The 23,651-nt window shown below is 50.6% G+C and overlaps 9 protein-coding genes across 9 annotated transcripts; 6 read left to right on the forward strand and 3 right to left on the reverse strand.

Moving 5' to 3' along the window:
- Positions 1-1,966: 1,966 nt before the first annotated feature.
- N7473_008045 (cytochrome b561 domain-containing protein) lies at positions 1,967-2,862 on the forward strand (the record flags this gene model as incomplete). The annotated part of the gene is made up of 4 exons (XM_057153985.1): positions 1,967-2,072; positions 2,144-2,178; positions 2,237-2,299; positions 2,359-2,862. 4 exons carry the CDS (start codon positions 1,967-1,969, stop codon positions 2,860-2,862), a joined length of 708 nt encoding a protein of 235 aa, XP_057008323.1.
- A 213-nt stretch (positions 2,863-3,075) lies between these two features.
- N7473_008046 (putative serine--tRNA ligase DIA4) lies at positions 3,076-4,788 on the forward strand (the record flags this gene model as incomplete). The annotated part of the gene is made up of 1 exon (XM_057153986.1): positions 3,076-4,788. One exon carries the CDS (start codon positions 3,076-3,078, stop codon positions 4,786-4,788), a length of 1,713 nt encoding a protein of 570 aa, XP_057008324.1.
- A 1,018-nt stretch (positions 4,789-5,806) lies between these two features.
- N7473_008047 (DM13 domain-containing protein) lies at positions 5,807-6,310 on the reverse strand (the record flags this gene model as incomplete). Its single annotated transcript, XM_057153987.1, has 1 exon — positions 5,807-6,310. One exon carries the CDS (start codon positions 6,308-6,310, stop codon positions 5,807-5,809), a length of 504 nt encoding a protein of 167 aa, XP_057008325.1.
- Positions 6,311-7,893: 1,583 nt separating this feature from the next.
- N7473_008048 (ferric reductase family protein) lies at positions 7,894-8,982 on the forward strand (the record flags this gene model as incomplete). Its single annotated transcript, XM_057153988.1, has 1 exon — positions 7,894-8,982. The coding sequence occupies one exon, from the start codon at positions 7,894-7,896 to the stop codon at positions 8,980-8,982; it is 1,089 nt and encodes a 362-aa protein (XP_057008326.1).
- Positions 8,983-9,554: 572 nt separating this feature from the next.
- Positions 9,555-10,839, forward strand: N7473_008049 (bZIP transcription factor; the record flags this gene model as incomplete). Its single annotated transcript, XM_057153989.1, has 6 exons — positions 9,555-9,600; positions 9,668-9,725; positions 9,785-10,137; positions 10,205-10,316; positions 10,379-10,702; positions 10,755-10,839. The coding sequence occupies 6 exons, from the start codon at positions 9,555-9,557 to the stop codon at positions 10,837-10,839; spliced, it is 978 nt and encodes a 325-aa protein (XP_057008327.1).
- An 853-nt stretch (positions 10,840-11,692) lies between these two features.
- On the reverse strand, positions 11,693-15,927 carry N7473_008050 (SAGA histone acetyltransferase complex subunit SPT7). The gene is made up of 3 exons (XM_057153990.1): positions 14,648-15,927; positions 13,451-14,592; positions 11,693-13,393 (listed from the first exon to the last, which is right to left on the reverse strand). Exons 1-3 carry the CDS (start codon positions 15,729-15,731, stop codon positions 12,191-12,193), a joined length of 3,429 nt encoding a protein of 1,142 aa, XP_057008328.1. The 5' UTR covers positions 15,732-15,927; the 3' UTR covers positions 11,693-12,190.
- Positions 15,928-16,343: 416 nt separating this feature from the next.
- Positions 16,344-17,058, forward strand: N7473_008051 (VanZ family protein; the record flags this gene model as incomplete). The annotated part of the gene is made up of 2 exons (XM_057153991.1): positions 16,344-16,368; positions 16,442-17,058. The coding sequence occupies 2 exons, from the start codon at positions 16,344-16,346 to the stop codon at positions 17,056-17,058; spliced, it is 642 nt and encodes a 213-aa protein (XP_057008329.1).
- Positions 17,059-18,087: 1,029 nt separating this feature from the next.
- Positions 18,088-19,587, reverse strand: ptpB (tyrosine protein phosphatase PTP1; the record flags this gene model as incomplete). The annotated part of the gene is made up of 3 exons (XM_057153992.1): positions 18,088-18,939; positions 19,032-19,297; positions 19,425-19,587. 3 exons carry the CDS (start codon positions 19,585-19,587, stop codon positions 18,088-18,090), a joined length of 1,281 nt encoding a protein of 426 aa, XP_057008330.1.
- Positions 19,588-20,849: 1,262 nt separating this feature from the next.
- On the forward strand, positions 20,850-22,598 carry N7473_008053 (uncharacterized protein; the record flags this gene model as incomplete). Its single annotated transcript, XM_057153993.1, has 2 exons — positions 20,850-21,368; positions 21,444-22,598. The coding sequence occupies 2 exons, from the start codon at positions 20,850-20,852 to the stop codon at positions 22,596-22,598; spliced, it is 1,674 nt and encodes a 557-aa protein (XP_057008331.1).
- Positions 22,599-23,651: the final 1,053 nt, after the last annotated feature.

The raw sequence follows: 23,651 nt of genomic DNA on the forward strand, positions 1-23,651 counted from the left end.
GCGACCCCAGGATTCGTCGATCTGGTCAGGTGCCGGACTTTCGATGCCTTCGGTGTGCGCGCTGCCTCTGGCGACGTCTCCTCCCCTCTCGTTCACGGTTGTACCCTTGAACTTCCCGAATTCCGAATTTCCTCCTCAAGCTGATCGATTCTGTCAAGTGCCGCTTCTAGTCTCGCCTCGAGCCAAGTAGTGCGGTCCCAATCGTTCCATGGGCTAGCTGCTAGGGAAGCCAGTGGGTTTGCGAGTGTGGCAGGCGTCACTGGCGCGGGAATGAGACTTTCAGGGCAGATCGAGTAGGCGGAGCAACATATTGAGGGCTGGAAAGGTGCGCCGTGACCGGTTCAACGTAGCAAAGGCTTTGCCCGATCATCTGCTCCGGGTTCTGACCTATAGACAAGCTGTTGTCTCTTAGACTTGGTTCTGGCAGGTATACCGAGTTGGAAGATTCACCCTAATGGGCTAGATGGTAGTCAAGCCGCTGGAGGTGACTCGCCAAATGGTCAGGTGGGATACCGATCAGGGGAATTTCCACAGTTGGTAAGAGAAACATCACGAGATACGGCGGCTGAGATGTCATAGGTCTTTGCCTGCGGTTTTTGACATTAGTATATGTCTTGGAGAGGAGTTAAGCTCACCTACTCGGACATCTTGATCAGAGTTGGTGAAGTGAGGTGATATGTAGACTTGAAGGTAGTCAGAAGGTTGGCTGACGCTGAAATGGTGGTAGGAGAAATGAAGGGCAGATGGGAAGAGGCGTTGACAGATGTAAGAGACAGCCTTCTTCAATGAGAGATAGAAGATAATAAATGAAGAGAAGAAGATGGGAAAAAGTATCAAAAGATGTAAGAAGGAAGCTTCCTGGTTGAGGGATGCTCACATGTCGAGTCTGGCTTCATAAAAACAACATTAAACCCATGTAATCCACCCTTGTCTCTCCATTCAGGCAATCGTTCTCTATCATCGAGGGGGATATCAATTTCATCTCTGTCAACCTCTTCCTGGACATCAAGGTCCAAGCTTATGAGAAATATATACAGAAGTCGTCGTCATTGAAAAGCTTCGTGGCTTGGCTCTCTTTCTCCATAGAGGTCTGTTGCCATGCGGCTCTCAACACCTGCACACAGTAATGGAAGTAGAGGTATTGTGCGACGTCGAAAGCCGAAAGGAATCAGAACATTGCACAGTCTATTCGACCCAAGATCAGTGACGAATGTCCCTCAATCCGTTCTCTAAAATGCTCCCACGAGGGATCTAGAATTGGTCAGTATCGGGCTGGTTTGAGAATTTTGGAACACCCTTCAATTATTTGAAACCTTTCTTATGTGCATAATCCCATCGAGAACTCACCTATATTTATCCGTTTAGAAAAGAAAATGAAGGCTCGAAGAGGAGAATACGCACAAGGCTAGAGCCCAGCACTATAAGTACTTAAGAATCTAAGCAGCTTCATTTTAGCAAAGCCGGCGAGCTCGTTCAATATAAAACCCGTCTTTAGTTACCACTAAAATTATGAAGAGTGGAAACCATGATCTCGACCAAATAATCAGATATAAAGATCAGCCTGTCTTGACAGACCAATTATTACTCGATGGATGATCGGCGATTAGCAATCCACGGTAGTTGAGTCGTGCTAAGCGACCTCCACGTACCGATTGCTTGCATGCGAGGTCGTCATTCGAGCCGACAATCACGCCAAATCAGGGCACTCGATCGATCGTTCTGCATGGGTTGCATAGACGACCATGATTATGGCACTCTATGATTGGTGGTCATGCATAATATCCTGTGCTATGCATTCTATTGTGTACCGGGGTGATCACCATACCTGCAGATTTGTGATCATCAAGTACCCCTCCAGCCAATTTAATCCTGAATCAAGATCGATCGGTTTGACTATATAAGCAGCAGCCACTTCGTTTCCAGAGCTTCCAGCCTTCCCTCCTTCAATTCGATATACACCTCCAAGATGGTGTCGGTCGCAGACGAGTCTCGAGAACAGGAACCCCTTCTGGGCTCGCCTAGCGCAACGACGCAGAAGCAAGATCCTCATATTGCCTGGAATTTGATTACTGGTCCGTATTGAACACATGGGTTTATCTGTTGGCTATGGATTACTGACTGACCACTGTCAATGGTCCAATAGGCACTGCCAGTGTTGCACAGGCGGGGATTTGGATTGTAAGTGCCCCTCAAGATGATTCAATTACAATAGGAGTACATTCTAACAAGTAAACAGTTGGCTGCTCTCGTCTGGTCCAATGTCTTAACTCTGCCCTACGCGCTCTTCACGGGACATCCCGTGAGTGACTCTGATCATCCTTGCATATTTTCTTGTCTCTTAACCAATCCCACTTCCAGCTGCTGGCCAGCACCGCCCTCCTCCTGCAAGTCCAGGCTGCTCTCATCCTCCAACCGACCGCCACTCCCGACCAGAAACTGCTGGGCACCCGCATCCACTATACCATCCAGCTGCTCAGCATCCTGTCCTTCCTAAGTGCCTTCCTCGTCATCGAGATCAACAAGGGCGACCACCCTCATTTCGTTTCTCCTCACGGTATCCTCGGTCTGGTTACTATCATCGCGATAGTCCTCCAGGCCTCCGTCGGAGTCATCCAGTTCTTCTTCCCCGTCACGATTCTCAGCAGCGTCGACGCAGGCAAGCGAATTTACAAGTATCATCGCTGGGCTGGATATGTTTTGCTACTGCTGGAGGTTTCGACTGTCTTGGCGGCGACCCAGACACCCTACAACCTGAATGCCATCCACATTCCTACACGGGGTGTCGTCATCGCGATCATTTTGGTATTGCTGGGGGTGGGTGCGAGGATCAAGAAGGGTAAATTGGGACTGGGTGATGCTTAATTCGGGAGACTGAGAGAAAGAGTGGGGAGAAATTTGCAGTTTTACATTAGAAATGCCCTGGACATAACCGTGATGAATACATGCGATTTCACGATCTATCATTCGAATTCAATCTCGATGCTTCTTTAGTCAATTAGATCGTCTTAAGATATAATAGATAACGAAAGTCTTGTCCATACTGTAGTTCATACTTGCACAGCTCTCGGAGTGGTGATGGCCCCACTCCAGCCAAACCCGCCCGAAGACAATCTCCACTCCTTCGCTTTCTCCGACTGTTTCTTCCTCCAACCGCTCTCGCCAATGGCGCCCTCTCCCTCCCCGTATGTCTGCTTCAACTGCAGATTGACCCCTCGAAATGTGCTCCCTCGACTCCAAATATATCGCTCGTTCTCAACGACTCGCCGGCACCAGCAGATCCTGCGACCCGCGACAGCGCCCAAACCCACGCCGGACGTGAAGCACGTCCGCCAGAATGCCGAGCTCTACGCACAAAATTGCATAGACAGGAATTATGCCGGTCATGCAGAATATCCATCCAGAATTCAAGCTTTATCCGATGAGGCAAGGCAACTCGATCATGAGCTCAAGTCGCCGCGCTCGCAGATCAAGCAGCTGGAAAAGACCATCGCGAAGCTATCCATCGCGGCACGACAAGCTTCGACCGACAGCACAGAGAGTAATGACCAAGGGAAAACAACGGCAAAAGAGCTAGAAGGCCTGAAGTCAGAAGCGCAGCGCTTAAAAGACGAGTCGCACGCCATGATGGCCCGCAAATCCGACTGCACCGACGAGATCAACCGTCTCGCCCTCTCCCTCCCAAACCTCTCATCCTCCGAAACTCCCATCGGCGACGACCCCCGTCTCGTCCACTATCTTAATTTCGACCCAGAAGCACCACCCGCCTGGACGCGTCAGTCCCCTACAGAGCTCCAAGCTCGATCGCACGTTACCATTGGCACCGAACTTGGTCTCCTCGACTTTACAAGCTCAGCCACAACGACAGGATGGGGTTGGTACTTCCTGATCAACGAGGGCGCCATGTTCGAGCAAGCGCTCGTCCAATACGCCTTGAGTGTAGCGCGCCGCCGCGGCTGGAAAGCCGTCTCCCCGCCGTCAATCGTCTACTCCTACATCGCCGAGGCATGTGGCTTCCAGCCGCGCGATCAGCACAATGAGCAGCAAATTTGGTCAATTGAGCAGAACGAGCGCGACCGCGATACAAAGCCACCGCGCTCGTTGACGGGAACCGCAGAAATCCCCCTCGCCGCAATGTATGCCGGCCGCGACATCAATGCTTCCGAGCTCCCTCTTAAGTTGGTCGGTGCCAGCCGCTGTTATCGCGCAGAGGCGGGATCACGTGGCGTCGACACAAAGGGCCTATACCGTGTACACGAGTTCACCAAGGTTGAGCTTTTCGGCTGGACGGATAACCTCGCTCCCGAGGCGGCAGCAGACAAACCCACCTCGGACATCCTCTTCGCCGAACTACTAGACATCCAAACCGAGATCCTCACGTCTCTCCATCTTCCCTGCCGCGTCCTCGAAATGCCCACTGGCGATCTAGGCGCCAGTGCAACCCGCAAGCGCGATATAGAAGCGCTCTTCCCATCACGATTCCGCCCCACGCCTGACTCCACGAGTCCTGTCGACCCCGCCGCATCAGAGCTCGAGTCTGCTTGGGGCGAGGTTACTTCGGCGTCCATCTGCACTGATTACCAGAGTCGACGTCTGGCGACTCGGGTACGTGGCGGTGCGCCCAAGGAGTCGCGTTTCCCGCATACCGTGAATGGAACTGCGATGGCTGTTCCGCGGGTGTTGGCCGCTATTCTGGAGAATGGATGGGATGCGGAGCGTGGTGTGGTTGTCGTGCCGGAAGTGTTGAGACCGTGGATGGATGGGATGGAGATGATTGGGCACCGGGAGTAGGATGGGACTGTATGGAGGCCAGGAGTTGAAGATTCTCCGTTCTGTATTTTGTATATTATTTTTGTAATATTGGGACCTGTGATTTACTATATCTGGTAAGTTTTGCCATTCCCGGGTTGGCGGCCCAATACATTGTCATGTAAAACGTGTACAATACATATGACAGAGCAAAAGTCTTCTGAGCACCATATCCAGCTTGTCCAGACTGCTCTAAACGGCTACATCGTGACTTTAAAGGTTATGCAGCTCACCTTTTTCAATATCCCGGCAATCCTCGTTGGAAGGTACCATTGGAACTCTCTGAAAATTCATCCCACTTAGCTACTGGGATACGCCCCAAGTTTATGGTTTGTCGAAAGTGACCTACCTCCCTTTGGTATCCCTGTATCGTGCAAGTCCGAACGTAAGTGAGGGTTAACATTATGCTCAATTTACATACACCAGCCACTTATGGAGAACTTTCTACATTGAAACGCCGAGTCCTTACGCTCTCTTGGTGTTCACAATTTCAAAGTCATTGACCAGGGAAAACACACCTATTTAACACCGGCACAAGTTATGGTCAGGTTACGCTGACACCATTCGGAGCGCTGGTTTTGTATCGCGGATAGAGCCATCACCGATCTGCAACGGAAGCAAGGTGTAGCTTCCGAAGTGTTATAGTGACCATCATAAGTAATAGATATGTAGTCGGCCATGCTGCCTTATGCAATACAACAGTACACGTAACTATGCAGTGCGATTTATCTCAATCAGCTGATATATGCTACTGAACAATCCGATTTCAATTCCTGTGAGGGTGATAGATATAGGAATATATGAAACCAGTTAGGAAACATAAATCTGTTGAACCTATTTTGAACATGTGACCATTCCCCTCCCCCCTTCTCCTCCATAATGACATGGTTTGTAAAAATCGTCTCTTCAGAAGCAGCTAAATGAGGCACTGTCGGATGTCTTCCTAGCCAAGAAAATAACTCTTGCACGCCCTTCATGTGAGCAGGGTTGTAGGGCGGATTTAGCACATAGCCTTGGAAAGTAGCAAACCGCACGCTACAACTCCCGCTAATCCTCCAAAGGAAGTAGGGGATACCATTCCAGCTGCTGCACCTTTAGATGTATATGAGGATGCAGACGCAGTGGCTGCTGAAACCGTGGAAGCAGTGGAAGCCGTGGAAGCCGTCGTAGAGTTACTTCCGCCATTGTCCTTGAGTGTAGCTTGGCCGAAGTTAATTCCGAAGTGTTCGCACCAAAGACCAACAGTGCTGAAGTCGGCAGTCGTTTTTCCCGCATCCAGCTTGATAGTCATGTCGGTGGGCTTCGTCGTAGCCGTCGTGATATGGTCGTTCGAGATGCGGAATCCGTCCTTCAGCACCCCATCCGTTGTTCCCCACCAGTATAGGGCCGGTGCTGAGGCATCTTGTAGCTCGTAGTTGCTGATCATGAGAGTAGTCGAGTCGACGACAGTCACGGTGCCTTGGAGACCTCCAGAGAGAGAAGACAGTGTCCCCGAATCCCCCATCTTGTTATTTCCCTGGCCTAAGGCACTTGAGATGAGGCCGGCGACAAGGATAGTTAAGGACAAGGAAGGCATAATGGTTGGCAGGACCCGCGATGGTGTGTAAAGTAATGCGTCTTAGGCAATTCAAAAAAATGTCCCGACTGATTTATAGATTGAAGGGAACAACCGACTGGACGATGAGAAGGTTGCGTATTTATATAATTCCTAGTTGAATTCTTATTCTTAAGAGGATGTAAGACAGCGAGGTGCCCACTGGAGTATTCCTACCGCAACACTAATGTAATTATTTATTATACCGTATTTGGAAGCGAGTGATTCCATAATCATTGATTGACCATTCGTACGCTGGGGATACTGTGGATCACGGGATGATTCCACTAATTAACTAGACCTGGGGAACCATGATTCCATAATCATTGATTGGACATGTTGACTGAGACATTCATACGCTGGAATAACTGTGGATGACTCCACTAATTAGATCTGGGAAACCATGATTCCATAAGCCTCCACTACTCTAATTAGCTAGTTTAGGTAGGTATCTTCTACTTGGAAAATGATGATTCTGTAATCGTCATACTTTTACCATTCTTGAAGTTGTTTACATTTTGATCAAACTTTCCCTCACCATTCGCGGATACCGAGTGTTGTAGGGAATTGAATTCGGTCCATATCAAGTCCACATTTTTGTGGCTTTGATCACCCTACCCAGAAATCAACAGTATTCATTCGTCTCCATTTATAATGTCTCTAAAACTGTTGGATAAAGATCAGCGATGATCATGTGGATATTTGCGCGGCATTTAATTTGGAAGAAATGTTTCCACTCATCAAAATTGGAGGAATCAGGAGCTACTTCTAAATTTGTGATCAGGGTCACGGCAACAATCAATCCAATGATTTTCTTTATAATAGAACTTGATATTCTTATTGACCCTGTCTTCCTGATCCTGAGCCGAAATATCTTGTACATCAGAAAAAACTAAGAGTATCATGGAACCATTCATCAGTGATCAATATAGAACCGCCCAGGGGTACTTTTTGTCCGTCCTGGGTCTGGTACTTGTTGATTCTCTGGTTCGTGTCCCTCATAATCTGATGTTCATGATAGATCAAGGTATGCTATCCTGTGTTTTTGCTCTGGTTTTTGCTTATTCGGCGTTCAGCTCGTGGTCGTCGTTGTCCAAAACGTTCTTCGCCTCGTTTCCCGGCGTATATCCTAGCCCACAAACTTTTGTTGCGTCCTTTGCCTTTTCCATCTTTCGTCACCCATCACTCTATTCCCGATCTTCTCCGGATGGCTATATTTTTTGGTCTTAATATTATCTTCGCCTGGAACCGTGTGCAGTATTCAGGCGACTTCAACCAGTATGGCTATCTCACGATCGCTAATGGAGGTCTTGCGCTTCTATTCGGTTCTCGCAACAATCTCCTTTCACTTGTGACCCGAGTTCCCTCGACGACTCTGCTCATGTTCCATCGCTGGGTGGGAAGAGCCGCCGTGTTCTATGCCAGTCTTCACTTGTATGGCGAAAGTCGTGACTGGATCAAGGAAAGGGGAAGTTTCCACTGTTTTCGCCAACATGCGTATCCAAGTGGGTTTAATGGCATGGCTGTCCTTGGCACTTATCTTCGTGACATCGCTCAGCATTATGCGACGACAGCAATTTGAAGTCTTTTACTATGCGCATGCTCTGTTCATTGCGTTCATTATCGGAGCTCTGATTCATGCAGATCACGCACCGGAGTTTCTGCTCCCTGGGCTGTGCCTGTGGGCCTTGGACCGTGTGATTCGATTTTCACGCAATTTCCGCCGAATTCAAATACTCTCTGTCACTCCATACGCCACGGACGTCATGAAGATCAAGATCCGTGGGTTCAAAACGTCTTATCCTGGTCAAATAGCCTGGATCCAGATTTCAGAGGTGTCGTTCCTTAATTGGCACCCATTTACAGTTGCCTCTGCTCCTGGCGATGATGAGGCAATGTTTCTCATTAGGGGGCTTGGAGGCTACACCAGACGGGTCCAGGACCTGGCGAAGAAAAACAATTTTGAACAGGCTTCAATTGCTGAGATTCCCTTTCCATGGAAGATCCGTGTTGATGGCCCTTACGGGGTCTCTCACACGCAGTGGGAAGCCTATCCTGTCATAGTTCTCGTGGCTGGTGGAGTTGGCATCACACCAGGGCTTAGCATTGCTTCCCATATCCTCCGCCACGCGACTGGAACAGGCGAAAACATTGAAGGGAGGCCGCCCTGGCATGTGCATCTTTTGTGGGTCATCAAAGATGAACAGCATGTGAATTGGTGCCAGGAAGAATTACAAAATTTGTTTGCGATGTCTGCGTCCCCCACTGTTCAAGCCACCTTTGATTTGACGATTGCAATCACTGGAAGCGCAAGGTTGGAAGCACGTGCAGCAAACGACGATGAATTTATTGCTCTTGAGGGTCAAACTAGCCACGATTACAACGGTCCTGGAGAACTGATCAGAGGCCGGCCTAATATTGTTCAGTGGTTCAGGGCTCTCAGGTCGAAACGAGATGGGCTTGACGGAGCAGTCAATGTTTGTGGGCCTAGGTCACTGATCAGCATGGTTCGAACAGCAGCTGCAGATTTAAGTGGACGAGGGGGCATTTTCCATTTGGAAGAAGAAGTGTTTGAGCTTTAAACTTTTTGTTGCAGTGTTGAAGTAACCTGCAAACTCTGGAACATCGAAAGTATCTTTTTGAGTCTTTGTAGACGCCCCCATGCACCTGTCCCTTCGATGTGTAGGCTAATACTGGGCACATGTCAACGGTTCCCCAAGAGAAAACATGGATGGTGTTTGTTTGCTTACTCTATGTGTGGAGGAGAGGATTAAAACACGAATGAGAGGAAGAAGATGGATAATTCCCCTTGCCAATGATAATAATAATGCCACAGTGCTTCAAAATTGCCCCTTGGGGGCACACATTAACCCCACATTACGGAGCACAAATTGGCCAATAATGTCGGCGACCTGGCGCTGACCCATCTGGATGCAACATAACAGCGTATTTCATTGGATAGATTAGTGGGCGTCTCCCAAACAGGAAACTTGGCGATGATGGAATCAAGATTGTGGAAGTTGATTGGTCGCAATCAGCTTGAACAGCAGCAGCTCAAGGCTGTAGCTGCCCTGGCCCTGAACTGACCCCTTCAGCTCCATGTCCCATCGGCCGGGTACAAATTCTCGAAATTGATTCCGGAAGAAGAGTCGCGATGAGCATGCTCAAGAATCTTTCCAGCCGGTGGTCTTCAAAAGGAGGTAGTGCCCAAATTGGTCTCCTCGGCCAGTAGCCAGCTTGTCCAACTTAAGTTAATATATTGGACAGATGATCGCCCCACGGATTCATATCTGAGACGCAGAGAACAGGTCCGGAGAGCACAAAAGCGAGCCAAGGGCCTGTTCAATTCATATTCTGATCGTCCCTGCTGACGGTGTATAACAGGAACCACCGCAGGCGCAAGGAAGAATACCACAAGTCCCTCGAGGCCGAAGTTGTGCATCTTCGCACGCGCGAATCCGACTTGCTCAAGCAGACCTGTGAACTCTCAGCAGAGGTGGAGTGGCTCAAAACCATCATAGTGCAACACTGTATCACCATCCCTTCAAGGCCAGCTGAAGCTGCATCATCTGGTCAACATGATCTTTGTTGCCACTCGTCCGTTATAGTCAGCGTTGATAAGAACTATTTGAGCTGCGAGCGGTTACTTGTCCAGGACTTCGTATCTTCCGAGCCTACACATCACAACCACGATGGTAGTTATCTGGGAGTGGGCGTGGCGTACCCTGCGCGATCGGGTAAGGAAGGAAAAGACCGTTGACTCCCGAAGCTGCGAGTGAAGCTAACATGCCTGGCCTATCATAGGAATTGACGAGCTCGAGGAACCAAGCAGCAACACGATTCTCGATGAATTCAACAACAACGCCGGCCTGGTACAGGAGAATAACATCATTTCCGCCATGGAATTCATCTTGAGGTCGGTGTTAACCAACAGATTCCGGGAGAATGTCAGGACTAGAACCTAACACTCGTTTCTAGTCTTGAAGGTCCATGTCTCGATCATGTCAGAGCTGCATTGGGAACGCCACAAGTTCCAAATGGCCATGCGCTGACTCTGACAGCCTCTATGCTTCATCTTTGCGAAAATAGCGGCTCATCAGCCCAGAGACTGGATCCGACTCAGATTCCCAAAAAAACTGTGGAGCGGTTGCTAGAGCTGTCATCTGAACTGAGCACTGAAGACGAACTTACCCCAACCCAGGCTTGGGTTGTCCTCTCTCGACAGCCGCAGTTTACGGGCACTAGCAAAACCCAGATTGTGGATCTCGCAAATGCGCTCTTGAGTCACATGAAATGCTATGGGTAAGTGCAACACCACGACTCCTACAGAATTCATCACTAACACAAATAACAGATTCGGGGCAGTGATAGAACGAATGACCCTAATGAACGAAATATCGCGTGTTCTAAACTGCCCGGCTCGGCTCCAATTGGATTGAACTTCACAGTAACGGGCATAGAATATCAGGAAATACACCACACTCGTCTGGCTCTGTTCCTTGGTCTTCTGGGCGACACGTGGCTACGATATTCCCGCCATTGCCTGCTTTTGTATTTCGGGTTTTGCTACACATAAATCATGAACTTACTTCCTCCGAAGATTTGTAGCATGCTTTTCTAGTCTGATCAGCTGACATGCCATGGTATTATGGGGATTGGTGGATTTGCGCGTCGCTTGAGACATGCAGAAGGCAGAACCAATTATCATCATGGCCGTGCGAAGTGCAAATCGTCAATAATATCTAGTTGGGAGAAAGTAAAGCCAGATTAACCTACATTAGACATGTAACATGAAGAAATTAAATACTGGCAAGAAAACAAAGAATTCTCACAAGCCGAGAGGATCCTGGCGAAACAAAGAGCGACTATTTGAAGCCATCAAAAATACATTCCTTGATTCACCTGCAAATAGTTCCCTGTAGCGCCAGTGCCACCGCAGGAGGATGGCTCGAGGCTTGGCGGGTGCAGAGTAGTGGTAGTTAAGGGTGATCGGGGGCCAGGCGGCGACCTGCCGCTGGAAGTTACGGGTGGAAAGGCGGCCGTTTCTGGCGCTCTGGCGCCAGGAGCTGTCATTTTCGGCGTCGATTCCACAGGTCCTTATATTCTATATGTAAAAAACTGTGAGATGGGTGTATGATGTATGCTTGGATGGTGGGCCGTATCGAGACTAAATGATGGCGATTCTGGGATTCTAGTAAATTTCCGCATGATAGATGGCATATCAAATCTTCATCTGCCGTACTAATACAAGACTCTGCACGATGTCGCTACAGCTTGATGTATTCAATTGAACCGGGTACATAAGGCAAAAAATATGAACTAACCACCCATTTGGTATGTTATAGTACACGTAAAAAGCGCTGAGCCTCGAGCTTAATACAAGTGAGTGGTAGAATTAGCACACCGCTACCAACCCCATCGCAGGTCCAGAATGAAGATGAAAGTAAAAAATAACGAAGATAATACAGTGGGGGAACAAAGAAGAAAAGTATCCATCGAAATCCAGGTGATAGTGACCCGCCCTCTTGCCTATAATTCTGGCCATGGGTATCGTCGGCGATTGAAAGTAAACAAAGAGATTCCCGCCCAGTCATCAAAAAGTGAGACCTAAGCTCACTATACATGAAGTTGCTGTGATTGTATTCATTAGAGCTTTCATGAACACCAGGGAAGGGAAAAAAGAGGAAAGAGAAGAATGAATGGAAGAAAGGTAGGGAAATGACTGTCAAACGCTGCTCAAAAAAATTACCAAGTTCCAATTATGCCTAAGGAGTAGCTATTTACCTACGATCAGGCGGTAGTCCCATTGGTCATGGGTACACTTGCCTGATCTTGCTGGGTCATGCTGGCCTCACCCTCAGGCAAGTTGCCCTCGTCCATGGACTTCAGATCCGAAATAAGATCTTTCGAATCGCCGACGTCCATCTGGTCGGCATCCCCCTCGTTAAAGTTGGGCATCTCCAGCGCCACCCCACTGTTCTTCTTCGCCTTTTTCTTGCTCGGCTCTGAGGGGCCGGCCTTGGCGAGGGCTGCACCAGGTGGTGCAGGGCGCTTCTGAGGACTCGAGGTGTTTCCAGAGACACCAGCCGGAGGAGGGATCTTGCCAGACGCGGGCAGACGGGTCTTGGCAGGCATGGGTCTCTGCTTGAGGGGCAGCTCGAGATCTTCCACGAGCGGCTCGTCATGGTTCGCATCCAGCTTGCCCTTCAAGAATTGTTGAACCAGCCCGATCTGGTTACCCACGTTCTCAGTAGTGATACGAGCGTAGGGCGGGGGCGGCGGGAAGGAATCCTCCGTCTGGATGGCTGTAGTATTCTGCGCCTGTGCCGCGTTGAACATCCGACTGGGCAGCAAGTGCAGTGGCACGCTGTTAAAGGCGATACCGAATTCGACATCCAATCCAAGTTCCTTAAATCCAAGGAAGTCATCATTGATGTCATCCGCAAACGTTCCGGTAACGAACTGGTCGCTACCATCTGCAAACGCCTTGGATCCATCTTCACCAGCATCCGTGAGAGCTGGGCGCAGGAGCTCAGTGAAGAGATACTTTAGGCGATCGTGAGCAGACGCAAGCTTCGTGCCAAGCCGTTCAACGTCATCCTTGATGTAGAGCTCAAGTTCTTCGATATCCATGCCCACAGCAGCTAGAGTGTGGAGGACAACCTCAGGTTCACTGTATGCAGCCTTCCATTCGGCAGACGACGAAGCATCCTCGGTTTCAGTAACGGGGACCTTGGGTGTTTCCATGTAAGACTTGATGATCCGACCGAGTTTGTGGAAGTGGTCGGCGGCGATATCAGTCGCAACATCAATAGCTGAGGGCTGGTATTCCTCAAAGCCAGCGTGATAGAATATTTTAGCAACCGATCGTTGCAGCGCCGCTCGGCACACGCCTGTTGTCATGACAGGGCCGTTGTCGTTCATGACGTGAGGTGGAATGTCCTGTTCAACAAAGGGCTCGGGATTGTACTTTTGGAACTGGTTCGCATACATCTAGTATTCCTGTTAGCATGAATTCCTTTGAGAAACCTTTGTTCTTCAAAAACGTACCTGAGCCTGAAGCTGCATCTGCTTCACGATGCCAATCTTGGAACAAATCTTGCGAGTGTCTTGCATCTGCCGCATGTTGGAATCCATCTTGCGGGACAGTTTGCTATCGGGCTGCTTGAAGCTTCCTGGAGGAAGAACCCGGAGGAACTCCTCGGATGTATCGACAATGTTTCCCTCGGAATCTTCCTTCCAGGCAATACGAGATGGCAGGTCCGGTACACCATGCATGACGTCGTAATAGTAAGGAATCATCCTGTCTTCCTCAACCTCAATACCCTCCGCAAGCGATGCACCAGCAGCTTCGGGCTCTTGGGCACCAGCATCTTGAGCCTTCTCACCCTCATTAGCTGCTTGCTTCTCGTGGCGAAGCCAGCGGCGCATACCAGCCTTGCTACGGAGCAGAGCTGGTTCATCCGGGTTAAGCTTGTCGCCCTTAAGAAGGCGATGTCTCTCAGCAGCGATGAGAGCTCGATCTTTCTTAGTAACTTGCTTCCACACTTTATACTCGGGATCTTCGACTTCGAGACCGGGTACCGAGAGGGCACTAAGAGCAGTCATGTCCGTTGTTGGGCCATCAATTTCCATGGCATCACCCAGCTGGCTAGCAGCAGCTGCACCGGCCCCGGCTGGATCAGAAGGAGTATTGAACCCAGGAGGCGGGGTTGAGAAACCATTCTGGCTCGCTTCCATGGCAGTATCCGAATCTGCACGTACGGGACCTGAGGGCTGACTGGAAGATGCACCCGCGGGACCTTCAGAACCACTGGGGGTACTGCGAGAAGGAGCTGTACCCTTCTGGGATGTTTTCTTTCCGGGAGCCTTGCGACCTCGAGAGGACATGATGGGTTCATCGTCGCTCTCCTCGCCTCCATCTTCGAGCTCAGCAAGCTGCATCCGACGTTCCTCAGCCTCAACCTCGGCACGATCTCTGATGACAATGTCTGGAATGAGAGGCACGAGCTTGTCGGTCTCTTTCCGCATGATCACAGCCTTTCTTCGCAAGGGATGGTTGAGGTCGGTGTTGTACTTGAGACAATTGGCCCAGATGAGATTAATATCATCCACAAAATCTTGCTTGGACTTGTAACTTATAGCTTTTAGCTTCTTAGTCATAGTTCCAAGGTCCATTGGATGCCGAATGACTGTAATAGAGAGATTAGCGCAAGATATAGTAGCATGGAGACAAGAAATACTCACTTAGGTGATAATCGGGAACATCACGCTTGTTGACCTTATTCAAAAAGGGTCCCGAGTTCTCAGTCATGGCTTTCAGCTCATTAAGGACCTTCTCCGCGGCATCGTAAAGCTCCTCCTGGCCAATTCGCTCCTCGTTGTACCACTTGCTGCGATTCTTCCGGACCTCACGAATTAAACTACGAAGCTCGGCGTCAGATGCCTCGACCATATCACGCTTCTGATCAATCCTAGCGAGTAGGTTCTTCAACGTTAAGCTAGACGCGCCAAGGTTCGTCTGGCTAAGAGTTCCATGGCCACTGGAACCACCTGACGTGTTGTTTGCACCACTAGTTTGGCCAGCAATCTCGGCATCAACCTGGCGCTCCGATTCCTCCAGCCGCTTTTGGTCCAGCATCGCGTACCGGTCATCTTCCAGAGTGTAGAACATGGTGTGGAAGCTATGCTTGACAGCTTCTTCGGTAGCCTTCTTGTCTTCTTCCAGCTTCTTCCGGATATCCTCCGCGGTCTCCTTCTTCTGTTCTTTCGTCCCATCGACATTGATGGAAACTGCGGTGCCAGGACGTTGCACCGGGATCGCGACGACTGCGGTATCTTGCGACGGTGGGATGGACTTTGCTTTTAGAGGGGACTCTGTCGAATCAGGCATATCCGCGTCTTCGTCGTCATCATCGTAATCGTCGTAGTCGTCATCCATTTTGCGGGCAGGCTTCGCGGATGCCTTCGAAGGGGGTGCCGGCGCATCGACGCGTTCGAGTTGACTATCCGGTTGATCGGAGTCCGCGATGGCGGCGCCGGCCACATCGTCCTTGGTATAATCACCCGAGAAGATCGCGTTGATTTTCGCTTCACTGATGCGATATAATTCGCGAAATTGGGCCAGGCGCGGGTCCTCCTCGGCCGCGATATCGGGGTCCGATGTCATACTACCGGGGTTCGGACCGTCTGCGCTGATGGAGCCGCGTGTTTGGGGGGTTCGCGAGCCAGACAAGGTTTTGACCAAGCCATTGACAGGTCGCGGGGAGTCCTGATGCTCATCCGGAGGGCGAATATTGCCCGGAGGCCAGGCGTGGTGACCGAGCGACATGCTCGCTCCAAAACCCCGGCTCTGGGGGCGGCGGAGACTCGATTCTCCACGCTTCGGATCGCAAGCCGAGAAATCACAACGAAGGGGGTAAACGAGATGAAATAGGTATAAAATGAAAACTCAGATCTCGCAAACGTAGCAGGCAATGTCAGAAAGCCCAGAAACGATGGCACGGCGGAGAGGTTTGATGAAGAAGGTGACAGCTTCAGTAAGGAAGATCTTCTGGATGGGGATGGACCTACGCCAGCCGCAAAGGCGGCGAGACGCGGCAGAATACAGAAACGGCAGATGGTGGAAGCCTTGACAAGATCGATCTCTCCGTCATTGTCGCAAGACTTATTGCCGAGGTTGATCGAATGATTTTTTGCTTCTCGATACTGCCTGTCGAATGCATTGATAGTCCTGCTATCATCATATCAAGGTCTCGAGACTCGCGATTGAAATCCACATATGACGCAGAGGCCACAGCCGGGCCCAAGCGATCGTCGTCAGCTGTTGAATACCACGTCTTCCGCTCTGTCTAGCTAAGCGTTGTGCTTCAACACAACTCATTGAAGGAGTGCGAGAATCCAAAACAATATCCGACGGGTGTCATCGTCACAATCTATCACGATGCAGATCCGCTATCCTTTTGCAGGTACGTGTCGAGCTGTGGGGGAGCTAGTACAGCAGCCTTCCACAAGTTCACTCTAGCTAACAACCAACTCCAGGAGCTTTCATTTTCCTCCTAATCCTCGCCGGATATATTGGTCTTCTCCCACATAGCACCTCGTCGTCAATCCCCACGAGTCTCCAACCAAATGACAAGTTCCTCCACCTATGCACCTTCTTCTTGTTATCCGTCACCTTCTACTGGATCTTGGACACCACGAGGCGACGCACTCTTCATATGACCCTACTAGTCTGCACACTCGGTCTAGGAATTGGTTCCGAGATTGTACAAGGCTTCCTTCCCAATGACCGAGGCTTTGACCCATTCGATGTCGTCGCCAATGTTGTCGGTAGCCTCGGCGCTGTGGGTCTGTGCGGCTGGTACCACCGTCGCATGCTAGACCGTCGTCGCAAGAACCGTTTTGGTGTGATGGATGGTGGAGAGGAGGATGTCGAGCTTGGTGTGGGTGTGGGTGGCTCCCGGGAAGAGGATGGGCTGGGACCGCAAGAATCTGGGGTGATGAACTTGGAGCAAGAGGTGGATAATTGGGACGAGAATGCCGTCGATAATTGGGATGACGAGGATGGTCCGGAATTGACCGAGCACCAAGCTGCACCCCCGGGTTACCATGAAAGCCAACCCGCTGGAGAGGTCACTACGAAACGTAGCGACTGATAGAGCTCGGATTGAGCTTTTCCAGTGACAGATTCACGCACAGCCAATGTTGATACTGGCTGGCGTATTTCCCCGTTTGATGATGATTATGGACTGATGCATTGATCGATCTCACGTTGGTATGATACCAGTCATTTAGTTCTGATGTTAGTTTCGCAGCGATTGTGCTTTTCTTTTTCATTTCTTTTCCCTCCGTTTTGGGGCTGGCAATCCTTTTGCATAGGACCATGGGCAAATGCGAATGGAAGTTCGTGTCTAATCTTGCTTCATACTACAATAATCATGGATGCCCATCAATATCCTTTTCTCAATCAATGTGTACAATCCAGATTTTCTCCAGATATTGTTGAGTCTTTGACCCGCAATTTATGCGGCTGTCACCGGCTCTTGTACGCCAATACGTCCCCCGGATTTATGCCCCGGAACGGCCATGAACCTTAACGGAGTCTCTAAGAATAGACATCCGGAAGCGGAAGCTTGGTCAGAGATCAGCATAGATTACAGAGTAAGCTCTACAACATCGATAGATACAGCTGGCTGCGCAAAATATTTGCTTTGGTCGACAGAGGGAGAGCAGACACAACTCAACAAACCGCTAATATACAGCCATTCTAATGCAAAGACTAGGACTTGGAGTCAACAGGTATAGAACTACAGAAGAGTGCAAGGGAAATCATAACATGTGGCAATGTAGACTGGGGGTATTCAGAAATGGGCAAAAGGGACATAGACAAGGGTACTTCGGACAAATGCAGGAATAGAAAGACAAGAATGGTAATCAACACAAGTACAAGAAGAATGGAGGTAAGGGGCAGTGGGACAATGATAAAGCAGCAAATACACAAACACCGGATGCCATGATATGATGCAAGAGGAGAAATGAAATCGAAAGTTCAGGGACTCATGATCAAATCATGACGAGTAAGAGAGGGCAATATGACCTCGACCACATCTCGCGGCAGATATAACTCCAGCCTTTGAGAGATAGTGAAGCCGGAGAAAAAGGCGATGAACACGAAGAGAAACTCATTACTCATGGTCGGAGGACTCGGGCATTTCAGTCGGGATTGCAACTTGGTCCGGGACAGCCTCCAATTCAGGCTTCGAAGCAGGCAAATAATCTGCCTCGTCGCTCAACTTGGCAAGCTTGGCAGACCGAGGTTCATCCATCTGGCTGCCAGGCGACTGGTTGTTCTGTCCTGGCATCTTGCCCAGCTTGATATCTGTTTGCTCTCGAAGTACCTCGTAGATGAACTGCATTTGCATCTCGTTATAAACCATCATCATGCGTTGTTCGCGCATCTGATTGACCGTCTCAAACACAGGGTCGGTCTCGGGATCGGCTACCTGCAGCAGCTGGCCCGATTCAAGCTCCTGAAGGAGGTGGTCCAGGGCGATGAAGGTTCCCGTGCGGCCAACTCCTGCACTGCAGTGGACCACACGTGGATTGTCGGGTCCCCCAGATTTGGAAGCCGTCAACTTGATCAATTCCAGGAGTGCTTCACGGTCGCTACCTTCGGGCTTGGAATAATCCGCCCAGCCTGCAAAGAGGAAATGCCACACAATCTTCGACTCCGAGCCGATAGTCAGCTCGAGCTTGCGAATCTCCGAGCGTGACTTAGCATCAAAAGTTGACTTCAACAAGGTGACCTTCCCAATGTTCTGAGGAGGTTCCTCTTGGCTACTCTCATCTGTCACGAAAGGATCCGACTCCTCTTCTAACAGAATCATCGAAGCCTGCTCTGAGTCCAACGGGAAGTATTGTGCACATTTCTCCCGGCCAGCCTCGAAGGTCTGGGTCAGCATAACAATGACAGCCACATCCTTGCTTTCATGGAAGACCATATGCCAAAAGTGTGAGAGGTGTCCAAGCTTAGGTCCCTGCCGATCGAAACAAAGCACATGTTAGTCGAGAGCTTCCAACGGTAGTCTAGAACAGGGGGCAGAGAATGCCAAGGGATTTGTCAACATACCTGGGTCGCAATGTAAGTCCTCTCCTCCTCTGTGACCGAGTCCTTCAGTATGATCGGCGAGGCGTTGATGAAGTCACACTCGCCCTCGGGCACCCGCAGATGAATGCGGCAGTTGGCCCATGCCTGTACATTGACATATCGATTGCGTGCCTTGACTTTCGGGTCGGCCTCGAGGGCAAAAGGGTGGGCGGGATCGTTGGACAGCATGGCCTCGGACAATCGCGCCCTCTGCATCCATTCGAGGTCCTCAAACTTGTCGTGAATCTCTACAGATACAGTCAAAGCGGTCAGTCAACTGGGTTCCCACGTGTGTGAGGCGCACTCTCTATCTCTTTACCCCTTCCTTCTCTCTATTCTCCGATAGGGCGCATGCACCCCGCTTCGCTCACTTACCCGAGACTGATTGGCACAAAAAGGGCGGGACATCGTCCGTATTGCCAGCATCCAACCGGGGATTCCCCTGTTCACCAGGCACATCGATGGCATCGCCGTCGGCCGGCAAACCGCGTTTCGCGGTTTGGACGTTGGTATCGATCTTGATGGAAGGATGCGCCATCTTGGCGGCTGCGATCTTCTGGAATGCGCGAACCTTGCCGATCACGCCGCGGGCTTTTCGGGAGACGGCCTGACCTTTGGAGCGTTTTTTGGTGCTGCGCGGGGCAGTGGAGGGGTCGGGGGAGGGTGTACGTGAGGCTTCGGGGTTGGTGCGGACCTCGAGCTGGTCAAGACCGTATGCGGCAGCCGAAACCTGAGATATCTGCAACGAGGACAGATCGGGACAGCTATAGAAGCTGTCCCGGGAAGGTGTGTCCAGGGCCAGGATTTTTTTGGGAAAGATCGCGCGGGGGGGCCTTTTGGTTTGGGCGTCGAACGGAGGAGGGGGGGGCTGAAGGGCCTCTTTGCAATAGACCGGGGGCCAATCGTGTGACCCTCGTATAAGGCCGAAACGCGTTTCTGTCAGCAAGAAGCCTGCAGAATCAGAATGTTCGGTGCTTTTTCTTGGCTTTTTGAATTTGGGAGAAAAATATTCCACGATCGGAGAAGCCGAAAGAACGAAAGCGACCCAGAGGAACCAAAGAAATAAGAATTAGGGGGGAAAGAAGGAGGGGTGTAATCAAATGACGAGGGAAGTGAGAATGACCCGAGGTCTCCGCTGGCAGAAGACGAAGTATAAGAAGTGATAATATATGGAAGTAGAACTGCGTAATATCAAGGGTCATAACCCTCGACTAGGATTAACTAACTGTATGTACAAATGTCCAAGTGTATGATGTGCTCCAGTCTTGTCATCCTAAATTCTAATTCCAGAAAATAATTATAGATTCAGCCACACCAGACCACTTCTTTTCGGCATTGTTCATTGGCCGCAGTCAGCGCGTTGCCACTTCCACTCAGCTGCTTGCGGTCGATCCACTCAACGAGCCCGCAGTAGAGACAGAGAGAGAGAGAGAGAGAGAGAGATCAAGGAAAATGAAGTCCAAGTCATGCTACTGGCTAACCTACAGTACTAACCTAGAGACGGAGATTTCCAGGAACCGGAAAGACTAGGATCCGCTTGTGAAACCAAGTTTCGAACATCAACATTCCTATCGGAAATACCACTCCATAGTACATACTATCTCCTACACTCAACTCCGCTGGGGCGCGGCAACACCAAAACATCCCGCTCCTCGACAAAAACCCTGAAACATCCCGCACGTCACACCGGAACCCTGAGATCCTGAGAAACTCTCGGAACTACCCTCGCGCATGTCGGCCTCCGTGAGCGCTGGAAGGTGTTGATCGCCGCGTCTCTCCCTCTCCTCGTTACATGGACCGATGACCACTGCCCAGCGTGTGCGCACTCGCGAAATGGTCTCTTCCGCGCAAATCCTCGATCGCATGCCCCTCCAAAGCGCCCCCTCTGTCGTGTCGCGACCCTCGCAATCGGCTCGCCGACATCATCGTTCGGGGCGCTCGCATCATGGCGGCTCCACGCAGTCCTCCTCGAACGATTTCCCGATCTTCACCTATACCGGCGACACCGAGGTCGTGATTCGCGCCGGCGCGCAGGAACGCCGCTATCTTCTCCACCGTCTGATTCTGGCACAATGTTCGGGGTTCTTCGAGGCAAGCACAAATGAGGACTGGTCGGGTCAGACTTCGCCGCCGCCGGCCCCGACAAAGGTAGATGGGTCGTTGTCGCGCGTGAGCGAGGAGTCCTTGTCGAATGGGTCGACCTTGGTCCAGGGAGATCACGGCAAGGTGACGGCGCGTGGGGGTGACAAGCGGCGGTGGAGATATGAGCTCGATTGGGAGACTCGTGGGGAGGATGAGGAGCCGATTCTGGTTCAAAAGGCATGATAAACAATACCTTGCGCTCCTCGAATGGAGTATAGACCGCGAACCAGGCTAACATATTCACCTCTACAGCAACCCTCATACGCTCCAATGTTTGGCGGCGATCAACCCGCATTCTCTCCAACTTCGACAAAACCGTCGAACGCACAGGCAGGGTACTTCCGGTCTATGGCGAACCTGGCCGGAATGCAATCCGTGGTGCACCTACCACAGACCGGCAACATTGACCACAGCTCCGTGGATCCATTGATACGCGACTACGATAACCTCTTCCGGTTATTCTACAATCATGCACCGGTCCTAAACAGCGTCAACATTGCCTCGGCCTACACAGAATGCAAGTCTCTCCTCGCCTTGGCAGACATGTATGACGCACTCCCCGTGACAGGCCCGCGAGTCGACCACCATTTGCTGGGATTCGGCTCACGCCTGTTCAAGCAAATCGCCAAGTACCCACCCAGTTACCTTAAACTAGGATATCTGGCCCGTAGCCGGGTCATTTTCTCGGAGGCCTTGATCCACGTCGTGGGACAATGGCCCGCAGCCCTACCAAACCTGCGCAACGGCTCCTACGCCCCCTTACCCAACTCCGTGCTAGATCTGATTGAGGACAAATATGAGGATCTCGAGGACCTCAAGGCCCGCGTCGAGTCCAAGCTCTTCCGTCTTTCACTAACAACCTCCCGCGGCGAACGTGTTGGACCGTCAAACGCATACCTGGACTGGCTCACCGTCTCACTTTTTCGCCAATGGCTTATTGAAAACACAACTCCCCCACCCGCCCCAATTCTAAAGAACCCCTCTAGCTCCTCTGGTGCTGCACCCCCACCACCCATCGGCGCAGGCTCCCAAACAACCTCCACCAAACCTACCGCCCCGCCAGACCCAACCGCCCGCGTATACCGATTGATCGGGTCCTCGTCATCACAGGCATACCTCGCCCACGACGAAGTCAAACGCTTCCTCAAACTCCACCCAACACCATCCTCCGACGCGCTGTACACGCGTGACACCCTGAAACGCTTCGAGCGCAAGATGGATGAGATCAAGCGGCTGGCCCGCGAGATCGTCAAACCGTTGATGCGGAACTTCCTCGAGCTAGAGTTGAAGAGCGGCGCAGAGCAGGCTAGCAGTGCCGCCGGCTCTCACGAGAGTAGTCCATCCACCGGACTCCCATATCTAACCTGCACCCGCGTAGAAGAGGCCGATCTACCTTGGGACATTTGATTTTGCTTTGATAAAGTGGCGTCTTGAAAACGTGGCGTACATGGTTGATCTTTTGGCCATATATCTTGCTTGATCTGTTATGCATTTGCTACGGCAACTGGTACTACCCCCGGCGTATTTTGAAGGATTTTTTCTCCGTCTTTTTCCCTGAACTGCTGGCTCTGTTCGAAGGATAAAGTGTTGAGAAATGGGTGGCTGTACTCCTATCTATCTTGCCGCGATGATGTGATGTGTAGTTGATTGATGTTTGCATTGTTTTACCAGCTCTATTAGTTAATGTGTCTACGATATCATGAATGACTTTACATTGGTTAAGCTGAGGCTAATCGCACGACAGACTGTACACTACAGTGTACCATTATCGGATATGGTGGTATATGGTGGATAACAAGTACCTCGAGTACCTTGGCACCCTTTAGGCTTCTATGGATTTCTGTCAGAAACCCTGATATGGTTTCACGATTGTGTTATCAGTCACGACTCTAAACGATAAACGATAAACGATAAAGAAACATTGAGGATCAGAAAAGACGATCCAAAAGACGATCCAAAAAACGCTTCAAAAGACATTGAGAGAGATCTTCCACCAAAGAGAAAGTTGAAGCATATATTCATACAGTAAACCCGTTTCTCCGGTCTAGATGCTAAGAATCCAGATGTACCTCTTCTCCGCTCTACCCAAAAGGGGATATAGGGTGTCGTGCGAAATCATGAGTTGTTGTGCGATTAGCCTGAGCCTTAGTCTACCATAATAGATAAGAATGCGTCTCCATTATCCTGGCATTCAGATGATCATGGTGGCACATAGAAATGTTGCCCAGTGGGAAAGGATCCAGGATAAGGAGGATACCCTTGCATATGGTATGACTGCGCAGGCAGGAGGTTAAGGGGGCCTTACTATAGCCATGGGCCGGGTTTTACTCTTCTTCCTCTCGACTTGATTAAGGCAAACCTCCGAGTCAAGTGAAATTCGGGAGGCACTTGAGGAGAAGACCCTATTCCTGGCTCCTCGCGCGCTAAACCCCCGTGAGGAGGAACCAGCGAAAGGCAAGG

The sequence above is a fragment of the Penicillium subrubescens genome, assembly GCF_028828155.1.
Source record: "Penicillium subrubescens strain IBT 31985 chromosome Unknown utg000005l_segment0_segment0, whole genome shotgun sequence".
NCBI classification, from domain to species: Eukaryota; Fungi; Ascomycota; class Eurotiomycetes; order Eurotiales; family Aspergillaceae; genus Penicillium; species Penicillium subrubescens.